The 12360-nt window shown below is 41.2% G+C and overlaps 1 protein-coding gene across 1 annotated transcript in view; it reads left to right on the top strand.

Moving 5' to 3' along the window:
• Positions 1-12360, top strand: part of LOC128741202 (protein peste-like) — a 49658-nt gene that overhangs the window by 26883 nt on the left and 10415 nt on the right. Inside the window, exons 2-3 of the mRNA XM_053836833.1 lie at positions 9026-9227; positions 9511-9816. Of these exons, the coding sequence (XP_053692808.1) occupies positions 9105-9227; positions 9511-9816 (429 nt within the window). The 5' untranslated portion in view covers positions 9026-9104. The remainder of the gene's footprint in view (positions 1-9025; positions 9228-9510; positions 9817-12360) is intronic.

Genomic DNA, 12360 nt, shown 5'->3' with positions numbered 1-12360 from the left:
TCCAATGCTGGAAGGTGCATGAGTCGAACCAAGCAATAATCTGAGATTATTACCGGATTCGAACCCACAACACACGCCAGGGCATGTGGTGCGCTGGTACTTGTACCTTTAAACCATAGGGCGCTGGACAAAAGGAGACTGCAAAACCCACTTATTAAGTTAGCGACGCTTCTGGATGCATTTTAGACACAAATTGTGCCTCTTCCTTCGTCTACTGTAGATAACCAGCGACCGAGAAGTTTAAATATATCTGGTTTTTACTGGCAGGACGACGACACTATACAGGCCCTTACGACTTGCAAGGTACTACACGTGACGTTGTTCGCCTGTCAGCGTGTTAGCCGCGATTCTCAGCGCGGGTTTTCGGGAAAATGTCCCGTTCCCATGAAATAGACTAATCTCATTTTTAGTCTTGACCTTGAAATGCGGTCATACTTCGTACATTGGACATTGGACAAAAGGTAGGAGTCAAAACGACTACAGTAGTCCCCCCAATAAGGACGCTAATAGGGACCGCGTTAATGGAAACCGTGTTAATGGAGTCTACGTAGCATATGGGAATTGACTTAATTGGTTCCAACATGGAATAACTCGTGATCCTGACCGTATAGACGGTTGGTGTCTTCGACAAAGTTGTTCAGTACATCAACGGGTTTTCAGTAGATTATAGTATTGCGGAATTGTCTCACTACGTGGCGCTAGCGTATATGTAATATTTTTGTATAGGCTGTATCTGGCGCTGTAGGCTATCTAGAAAGTTGCGGCCTTCGGGAAGGTTGCTCAAATGACTGCCACCTTCAAGATGGCATGGAAAAGAGCGCAGAACTAACTCACTACGTGGCGCTAGTGTATATGTAATCCTCTTATGCAGGCTGTATCTCACGCTGCTGACTATCTAGCAAGTTGCGGTCTTCGAGAAGGTTATTCATATGACTGAGACCTTCAAGTAGGGATGGAAATAATTGCAGAATTAACTCACTACGTGGCGCTAGCATATATGTAACATTCTTGTATAGGCTGTATCTTGCGCTGTTGACTGTCTGGAAAGCTGTGGCCTTCGGGAAGGTTATTCATATGACTGCCACCTTCAAGATGGTATAAAAAATATTGCAGAATTTCTTCACTACGTGGTGCTAGTGTACATGTAACATTCTTATACAGGCTGTATCTTGCGATGATGACTATCTGGCAAGTTGTGGTCTTCGGGAAGGTTATTCATATGACTACCAGCTTAAAGATGGTATGGAAAATATTGCAGAATTGTCTCACTACGTGGCGCTAGTGTACATTTAATCCGCTTAGGCAGGGTGTATCTCGCGCTGCTGGCTATCTAGTAAGTTGCGGTCTTCGAGAAAGTTATTGCAGAATTGTCTCACTACGTGGCGCTAGTGTATATGTAATCTTGTGAACGCTTTATGTTGCGCTGCAGTGAATACAAAATATCTGTTAAAACCATGCAACCAATTCACATTCTAATAATAAGTTTAATAAAGCTTATACAAATTTGTAAAACAGTTTATTTATTTACTTTATTTACTTCATAGTTATTTCATCTGGCCTTCACAGGCCTCAATGAAATTTGGGGGGTGGGGAAAAGCCCACCTGAGGTCGACCCTCAGGTGCGCGTAAAAACCCCACCATCTTTTGACACCGTTACAAAAGTTTTACAATTACAAAACTGTCTTACGATCTATATACATTTATAGTAGCTTATATAAAAAATCTCTTTACCACTAATACAAATTTAACTCAAAAACACATTACAACAATCGCTTAAGTCGATTCTTAAAAGTAACACTGGATAAATTAAAGTCAAATAGTTCAAACGCGTTGTTAAAGACGTCACACATCGCCCTAACGGGTTCGTTCTGGCCATAATCGGTTCGGTGAAATGCAAGGCGTAGAAAATTTCGTATTCTTAGTGTTCTGGAAGGCACATTTATATTGATTTGTGAAAGTATATGTGGAGCATCTATTTCACCAACTAAAAGTTTTCCTACGAAAACAGCTTTGGCGATATTTCGCCTTTTTTCAAGTGTGTCAATTCCCAATAGTCGACAACGGTCAACATAGGTTGGCAGATGGTTAGGATCACGCCACGGAAGAAACCTGAGAGCGAAACGTAGAAACCTAGCTTGTACTGCTTCAATGCGGTTGGTCCAAATTTCAGTATACGAACTCCAAATTACAGCTGATGTCTCCAAAGTGGAGCGGACTAGTGAAAAGTACAACGACCGTAAGCAAAACGGATCTGTGAACTCTCTGGCAATCCTCATTATGAAGCCAAGGTTTCTGTTAGCGTTTGCTATGACGTGTGAATAGTGATGCCTAAAGGAGAGTTGTGAGTCTAGTAATACGCCTAAGTCTTTAATTACTGATACTCTTTCCAGTATTTCTCCAGATGCGGTGTAGTTCCATAATAATGGGTTTTTCTTACGTGTGAAAGTAATTACAGAACATTTTGATATACTAAGAGTCAGTGAATTGTGCAAGCACCAGTTACAAAAAGAGTCCAAGAGCCGTTGCAGCTTAATGCAGTCCATTACAGTTCGTATGACGAAGAATAATTTCAGATCGTCAGCATAGATGAGTTTACAGTTTGGCGGGATAATGAAGCAGACGTCATTGAAAAATACGGAAAATAATAGTGGTCCCAGGTTGCTTCCTTGAGGAACACCTGACAAGCTAAGGAAGCAGTTAGACTCAATGTTTCCTAATTTAACACAGAGTGAACGACCAACTAGGTATGACTTAAGCCATTCAGTAAAATGTATTGTGGCTCCGAGACGTTCGATTTTTGCTAACAGGATAGAGTGATCGACGCGGTCGAACGCTGCTTTTAGGTCGGTATAGATAGTGTCCACTTGCACGCCTTTTTCCATATTTCGAATGCAGTTTGACGTAAACTGAAGTAAGTTTGTCGTTGTTGATCTACCAGGGTAAAAACCATGCTGATCCGTGGAGATTATGCCCTACTAGTACAGTTGTTATAAACTAGTTGTGGTAACCAATTAATGACTGATTTCAGTCATAAATAGGTTGCAGCAACCAGAAGTGACGAAAGTGTGCTACTTAGGTGTCCTGGTCTGGAAATTTTTTTGAAGAGGGGGGCAAGAAAAAGATAATAACATCAGACCGTCAATAACTAAACAAAAAAGAAAAAAACCAGTGTTTATTTTTCCATACATTAAAAATTAAATACAAAAATTTTGTACATTACTTAAATTTTTGTTGAAACCTAACAAAGCAAAATTTTTGGACTCATCCTGGTAAGCATCCTGGTAGAGATGAACCAGTTTCATAATAGTGGTTCAACGGTAACCACGAAATCTAATCATCTTTTGAAAATGGCAGTTTAGGTCCCTACAACTTTTTTACATGGAACGCATCTGCTCACCGGCGTGTCCAGAGGTGGGGCTCCACAATTGCAAATCAATGACCTTTATGTTTATGCTATTATGTTCAGCATGCTTTTTTTAGAAGAAACTCGTATATCTCCCACAGTCCTCGCAAAAGGAATCCATCGGGTTAGTCTACCATCTATCCGTAAATGCTACTTCCTAAATGGCCAGAAAAATCTCACCGTCATTTGAATAACCTTCTCATAGACCGCAACTTGGTATACAGTCAGCAGCGCGTGATACAGCCCGCTTAAGAAGATTACATATATGCTAGCGCCACGTAGTGAGGCAATTCTGTAATATTTTCCATCCCTTCTTGAAGGCCTCAGTCATATGAATAACCTTCCCGAAGACCGCAACTTTTTAGATAGCCTGCAGGGCAAAAGACAGCCTGGTTAAGAATGTTACATATGCACTAGCGCCACGTAGTGAAGCTATTCTGCAATATTTTTCATACCATCTTGAAGGTGGCAGTTTTATGAATAATCGTCCCGAAGACCGCAACTTTTCAGACAATCAGCAGCGCGTGATACAGCCTGCTTAAGAAGATTACATATATGCCAGCGCCACGTAGTGAGGCAATTCTGCAATATTTTCCATCCCTTCTTGAAGGTCGCAGTCATATGAATAACCTTCTCGAAGACCGCAACTTGCTAGATAGCCAGCAGCGTAAGATACAGCCTGCATAGGAGGATTAAATGTACACTAGCGCCACGTAGTGAGACAATTCTGCAATATTTTCCATACCATCTTTAAGGTGGCAGTCATATGAATAACTTTCCCGAAGACCACAACTTTCCAGATAGTCATCATCGCAAGATACAGCCTGTATAAGAATGTTACATGTACACTAGCGCCACGTAGTGAAAAAATTCTACAATATATTTCATACCATCTTGAAGGTGGCAGTCATATGAATAACCTTCCCGAGGGCCACAACTTTCCAGACAGTCAACAGCGCAAGATACAGCCTATACAAGAATGTTACATATATGCTAGCGCCATGTGATGACTATCTGGCAAGTTGTGGTCTTCGGGAAGCGTAGTGAGATAATTCTGCAATATTTTCCATCCCTACTTGAAGGTCTCAGTCATATGAATAACCTTCTCGAAGACCGCAACTTGCTAGATAATCAGCAGCGTGAAATACAGCCTGCATAAGAGGATTACATATACACTAGCGCCACGTAGTGAGTCAGTTCTGCGCTCTTTTCCATGCCATCTTGAAGGTGGCAGCCATTTGAGCAACCTTCCCGAAGGCCGCAACTTTCTAGATAGCCTGCAGCGCCAGATGCAGCCTATACAAAAATATTACATATACGCTAGCGCCACGTTGTGAGACAATTCTGCAATACTATAATCCAATGAAAACCCGTTGATGTACTGAACAACTTTGTCGAAGACACCAACCGTCTATTAGGTCAGGATCACAAGTTATTCCATGTTGGAACCAATTAGGTTAATTCCCATATGCTACGTAGACTCCAATAAGGACGTTCGACCGCGTTAATGGAATCACTCGAGACCAGAGGTGGCATAAACCGCAGCGCAGACCAAAAGACACACATTCTTAAACAACACAACACTCGCCATGCGGTGTGTGTTCGCCCACAAATTCCCTTCAGTGTCTCTTTTGCTAAACACGCTCTTTCGTGTTTTATGCGCACCAAGAAAAGGCAGCCGCAAACGCAGAGTGATAAATTTCCTGCGTGCTTTACCACACCAAGAGCCGCACTCTGCGCGGCTGGATTGTACACCCTGCGCTGGGTCAGTTGAAGTGGTGTGATTGAAAAAAACATTTTTACTGTTGCGGTGCCTGATCCGTACTAACTTAACATAGACCATATTAGTTGTTCAGTGCAGCGTGTATTTTCACTTTTAAAAGGGCAGAAAATTTGTAAATACAAAACAATTTTTTTTTCGCAATTCCGCACGGAGTGTGGCAAAGGGCAGCACCAAGTGCTGTTTGTCACTCACTGGGCGATTTTCACCGAGTGCTGTCGTTCGCTCCCACTCCGCTTTCGCTCGTACGCTGTGTGCATATTAGCTGTAGAGGTGTGTTGCCGGATCGCTCTGTGCGACAAGGCATAATATTGGAACATTGGGCGCATAGTGTGAGCGAATGACAGCCCTGCTCGAGACCGTCCTTAATGGAAACGTCCTTATTCGAAACCGTGTTATTCGGGGGACTGCTGTACTTGTTAAGCGTAGCTACCAATACCACCCCCCCCACCTCCCCACCTTTCCGCTCTTTCTCCTCCTTCATCAAAAAATTTTCATTTCTTTCCCCTACCACCATTTCAAAAAATATTAATTACAGTTGGATTTCGAATTTGGCAACAAATGCGTGTCATCTATGTTGCCAAAAACGAAACCGTGCCAAAATCGAGACCCTTTTTTAGTATGAAAAAATTGAATGTAAGTGCGTTAGAAATGGACTAAATGTTATTAATCAACGATTGCAACCTTTTTATGTTTACAAAATCCGCCAAGAGCTATCCGTGCGGTGCAAGTAATTTTTTGGCGATCTGCGGTAAGACGTAGTCCTACGGCAATAAAAATATTGTTCGAAACCGCAAACTTTTTTTCATGAACACGTTTCGGGCAATATTTTTTCGTCATTTAAAGTATGTTTGCGGAAAATGGCTAATATTTAAGAATATTTCCGGAAGTAAAATACTTTGTGTTGCCAAAAACGGATACTTTTGTTGCCAAAATCGAGGCATGCCAAAATCGAACCATGCCAAATTCGAAATCCCACTGTATATGTATGACCGCATTTCAAGGTCAAGACTAAAAACATGAGATTAGTCTATGAAAAAGAGGAAAAATGGAACAAACCAAGACGAAAAACGATAAAATATAAAAAGATAAGGAGTTAGAAAAAGACGAAAACTGAAAACGAAAAAAAAGGAAATAAGGGAATAAAAATGTCGGGATTCGAGTAACAAAATAATAAAAAAACGAATGAAATACAAGGAAAAATAGGACTTAAAATAAGAAAAACTGGGATAGGAAACGTAGAAAAACGTAGAACAATGCAACAAGAAACACGAGACCGAATAAAAGAAAAAAGTAGAAGACGAAAAACGAAAGGAAAGGGAGAACAAAAACCAAGAAAACGGTACAGAAAAGGAGAAAAACGGAACAACTAGCTGAAAAACGGAGTTGGAAAAGAAAAAAATTGAACTGAAAGCGTGAAAGAATAAGACGAAAAATGTCGATCTTAATTTCAAGTACAACTTCGTGTATAATTTCGTATCTATACGGTTTGAAGTAAAACTTCTAGTTCAACTTAGTTCAAATTCAAGTCTAATTTAATTTCAAGTGTAGGTTCAATTTTTAAACTCTGATTTCAAGTCCAATTTGAAATACAATTTGAATTTTAATTTCAAGCCTAATTTAAAATATAATTTCTTGTCTAATCATAAATCTAATTTAAATCTGATTTTTATCCAATTTGAAGACCAATTTCAAGTTAAATTTTAAGTTCCAATTCGAGCTTAATTTCAAATCCAATCCCGAGTCTAAAACCAATTCCAATTCCAATTTCAAATATAAGCTTCTAATTTTGTTTTAAGTCCGATTTGATGTCTAATTTCAAGTAAAACTTCTAATCCAAGTTATTCCAAATTTAAGCCCAATTTCAAGTTCCAGTTCAACATGAAGTAACGTTTCAAGCCCATAAAATTCAAATTCAAATTCAAATCTAATTTAATATCCTGCGTCAAGCGCGATTTCAATTCTAATTTAAACTCTAATTTCTAGTCTAATTTCAAGTCTAGTTTGTTGTCCAATTTCAACTTTACTTTTAAACCCAGTTGCACCCGAAAGTCTGGAGTTTTCAAACTAATCGACCTGCATTTTTGAACTTAGAGACTTAAACGCTGGACGCTTGTCTGGTCAGTTAAACAAGTAAAAGCTGTATTTTTTGTATAACGAAACACACAGACACATTCCAGCGTTACGGGACACTATCCCTACTATGCAGATTGGTTCCTGTTTCATCAAATCCCAGGCATTCTAGTGGAAAATGAAGTACTCTTTAAACAACTATTTTACAAGGTATTTGCCAAAAAACTGGTGAAACAGGAGGCGATTCACAGGCTAACAATGGGTGCTAATTGTGTCCCGTAACGCTGGAATGTGTCACAGCGTAAAGCTTTTCTCTCTTCGTTGTGCAAAGTCACTAAAGTTTTCATCAAAACTTTGAAGAATCAGGGCAGGTTATATGAGAACCAAAACATGCGAATATTTTTTCATTTCAGTCTCCGAAATTTGAGGCTTCAGAAAAAATGAATCGTGACAGTACTCTAACGCATGAAAGTCGTAACCTCGATAAGAGTTTTTGCTGATTTGCAAAAGCGAGAAATTTATTTACAAAAGTATCCGTTTTCCAAATAATGTTTATGTTTTCTCCTTCCTGCTGAAACAATAAATTCAAACACGCATTATGCAATTTATCTTTCGGTAAAGTATAAAAAATAGCCAGTCTTATCTAGTCATAACCAAGGATCATATAAAACCTAATTTGAATATCAACAAATTCAATGTTGTCATCCGATCCTGCGATCCACAGCAAGTCAATAGCAAGACCTGCTGGAGTAAACACAGCAAAAATCAGATCACCAACGGACCTGCCGGCCGGCCGGCCGTTCTGTTCCGCCCGTGTGTTTGTGTGTGTTCGTTCGTGTGCGTGAGGCCGCTGTCACAATTATGATAAGATAAGCTCCGAGCGATTACCACCGAAAACGCTACCCCGCCGAGAAGCCGGCTTAGTCACCGAATTGTGCCGGTCACGGAAAGACCTGTTGCAGCTGACGGCCCGGCGGACTCCGATGCTTCGTTGGCAAAATTGACCGCCGTCGTCGCTCCGTACCGCACCGACCGACCGATCAGCCCCCGTAGGTAATTGGTTTAGTGCTGAATGGTGTAAAGTTCAATTGGCGCATATCCAATAGGTCTGTGCAGTTGGTCGTTAAGTTCTGTGTTCATTTCTAGCTTGGAGACTCGCCCGGACTTTCTAGCCTAGATTGGCGATAATTGTGTCGATGATGCCGTGTTCGCAAGCCAGCGATGACAATGGAGCCGGGGTATTTTGATCTGCCGGCTGTGCCGGCTGGTGGCCGATTGTGCATTGTATTGCACCGGGTTCCATAACGTAATTAGTTATCATTGCTATCTAGCTCGGAGAAACATCTCCGTATCTGTGAGTGAAAAGTATTCCGGCAAAAATGAAGCACATCTCGTCGGAATTGGTCTCAGACTTTCCGTACAGCTAGGAGCAAGTCGTCGGGATCGGGAGCAAGGGTTCGCGTGTTAATTGACCAATTGAAAGAAATAGTTTAATTTAATTCGCGCCGTCGTACCATCGTCGTCCAGTTATCAACAAAACCGCGGCGGGGACTTTGTTGACAGTGTGTATGGTTGAGAAGAAAGAGTTGTTTGTTCATTTATGCAGCTTTGTGGAAAGTGCTATTTCTGGATTGAGGCAGAATGGGAATTATCAATTATCATTGTTTTATGAGGGAAACATATATGAGTACTTGTGGCGAATTTGTCAAAAAAATTTACTGCATTGGAAAATAATTTAATATTCTTTATCTGTTCGTCTTTTCTTCCAGATCATTTGAAACAACCATCAACCTGTGAAAGGGAAAACTACTACTAAGCCATTAGGACCTAGAATCTACCTCAATCAAAATGCATTTAAAAGAGCTCTGCAACCGAAGGTGCTTGCTGACATCCGGTGGAGTAATCCTGATTGCACTCGGCGTCTTTTTCACCTTCTGTTTCCAGGCTATCTTCTTGGATATACTGCACGAGGTAAGTTCTGGTTCTGATGAGCACCATTCTAGAAGTTTACGAAATGTTGCATATGTACATATGTATGTACTCTACCAACCGCAATATAAGTCACCGGATTTAATTATCGGTTAGGTTCAAATGATAAATTGACCTCCATTGGCGCGTGATTGACTTAGACCGACTGCCGTGTCGCATTCATCATGATTTTTACAATTGTGTCACGATTACTCAGCAATCATATCAGAGAGTTCTGCGAATTCCGAACTGATCGTTTCCCCTGATTTTTTCCCCATACCTATAGGAACTAAAACTTCGACCCACATCTAGGGGGTACGATGCATGGGTTTCACCGCCGTTCCCCCTATCGATGGATGTGTACTTTTTCAACTGGACCAACCCGGCAGACTTGAGAAATCACAGTACCAAACCGATCCTGGAAGAGCTAGGGCCCTATCGGTTTACCGAACGACCGGAGAAGGTGGACATCGTGTGGCACGATCACAACGCAACCGTCAGCTATCGGAAGAAAAGCGTGTACTTCTTCGACGAGGAGGGAAGCAACGGCACGCTGGATGATGTGATTAGCAGCATCAATGTGGTCGCTCTGGTGAGTGCGGAAACTAGACATATGGGGGAATGTCATTTGGATAACTGATAATGGCTTACAACTTGTGTGTTACTATCGTCGTCAATCTACTACTGTGAAGAAATCTACCTCAAACTACTTGAAAGAACAGGAAACTTCAAGTTGTTGTATTTTTTACAAAACTGAACTATTGTTACACTCTAAATAAAAGCAATTTGTTCGTTAAGTTGCACTGGTTGGTCGGGCTGAGACCGGTCGGGCTGATTATTTGGTGCGTTCAGATGGGAAATTGCATAACAGTATTATGTTAATTTTTCATCACGATTTTGGAACGAAATTAAAGAGAGAGCTTAAAAATAGTTGAGATCGGGTTCGGTTTCAAAAAAGAAAATATAATCTTGATAAAATTAAAATAAACTGCAGCCGCAGCCGATCCGCATCAACAAAATGAGGACGCACAAAACAGGTCGTCAAAAAATTTCCTTAAGTCCGGTTTCGCTCAAAATTTTCGGGAAATAGAAGCTTGATGATACCCTATGTTTTATTAAATGGCAGTTCTCTATGTTCTTTCAGACTAGATTTTTTTAATACCTTTAAACGTTCAACAGTTCGATATTTATTTTTTGTCGATTTGAAATTGATTTGGATTTGAGTTTTTTTTATGAACATTATCTTTGCGTCCAATATTTTAATTTACACTCAAGCGGCTTTTTACTCGAAGGATCCGTTCCACTTAGTTTAAAAGTTTCGAAATTTGCGTAACAATAGTTGCGACTTCAGTGCATTGTGATGCCGTCTGATGTCGGTGTATTCTGTATTCCGCACTTTGCTCTTTCCACAGTACTGTGGTATGAGAAAACTGCTTATTAATACTATTAATATGCTTTTCAACCAATCTCGCTCTCTAGAACAAGAAGTGCGCTCTCTATTTATAATTTGCCGAAGAGACAAGAGACTTCATAACGTACCTAGTTATCGGGCATTCTAGCAACATGTGTGTTCGTGGTCCATTCTTCGTAAACTCGGAGTGGTCGTTGGTCCTCTTCTAGTAATGTCCACGTTTCATGCTCGTAGAGGACATTCGGTCTAATTAGCGTCGTCCAGGCGGCTTTGAAATCAATAAACAGTGCAAACTTAGTCCATTGTATACCATTGTAAAAAGGGTAAATAACCTCCGTCTTTCCACTCCTCCGATGTTCGTTCCGAATCCCAAATCTTGATGTTAGTTAACAGCTGGCCAACTTGTCAGGGCCCATTTTGATAAGTTCTGCTCCAATACCTTCCTTTCCTGCTGATTTCCTGATCAACCGCTTGACGTGGGAACTGCGCGTAAACTTCGTCTTTGTCATCATCGGTACTTCCGAGGTGAGGACTGTGAGGGCTTTAATTATGCTTATGTTAAAAAATCGGCCCTTAAGTTTTAGTCTGCACTTCACTTTTTTTAGAAAGCACGTCGCCTGATCTTTGCCGATTGTTCGTTGCTTTGTATTTTTAGTGGCGCCAGCTTGCTAGGCCCACGACCAACCGCACTGCATTTTTTGTCAGCATACGACCTTGGTTTTCACTGGGGTTGGTTATCTGATCTACACCGGGGTTGCTCGTATTCCGGCTGATAGCACGAGGAGATAGGGGTAGGAGCTACTGGATAAGAAGCTATGGACCACTGTAGGGTCTGTTTTATGCTCAGTGCACAAGACACCGATGGTATGCATTAACCAGCTGGTTACCAGCTATAGAACTTTTTTTTCCAAAATTTTCATTCTCAATATTGTTCTATTTCTGTATTTACTCAGCGCTCTCAGTTCACACCCATTGGCAAACACTGTGTAGCACTCGGTGTAAACCTAAAGTGACCAATAAATATGAAAGATAAACGCTACATGGGTGGGGCGTGGGAGAGGCTGGTAAGATCTGTAAAGGTGGCATTTGGATCAATCCTTGATGCCCCGCGTAAATCAGACGATGAAACTCTAGAAACGATTATGATAGAAGTCGAAGCAATGATTAACCGTCGTCCGCTTACATTTATTGTTCTAGAGTTGACGGATCACGAAACCCTTACGTCTATCACTTTTTGCTAGGGAGCCCTGCTGCTACAAAAATGAGGTCATTAGCACCCGTAAGTGGTGCTGACAGTGTTTGAAATAGTTGGGAGCTCATCACGGGGGAGTTTTGGAGAAGATGGATAAAAGAGTATTTATCTACTATTCATTACCTGGAAGAGTAAATGGTTCGTGAACCCGCAGGACATAAAGATTGGAGACTTGATGTTGGTGGTTGGCGGAGCAGTGAGGAACCAGTGGATTCGTGGCAGAGGCTCTGTTAAGAGGTGTTCAAGGAACGAGATGACAGAGTACGTCAGACGCAGCAGTACAGATCGCTGTATTAGATGTTGCGGAAAGCGGTTAACGTTGGGATAGGTGTGTTTAACCAAATAATCACCAAGGTTCACGGGTTGGCAGATGTCGCGACGAGACCCCACGTAACTATACCCACTTATCTTGGCATAAATTTATTGTAACGCCTTGGTCAGCCCATTGGCCAGGCGAAACCCGAACGTCAACA

The sequence above is a fragment of the Sabethes cyaneus genome, chromosome 3 (genome assembly GCF_943734655.1).
Source record: "Sabethes cyaneus chromosome 3, idSabCyanKW18_F2, whole genome shotgun sequence".
NCBI lineage: Eukaryota > Metazoa > Arthropoda > Insecta > Diptera > Culicidae > Sabethes > Sabethes cyaneus.
Note: the sequence above shows the minus strand (reverse complement) of the source record. Positions and strands in the feature narration are given on the sequence as shown.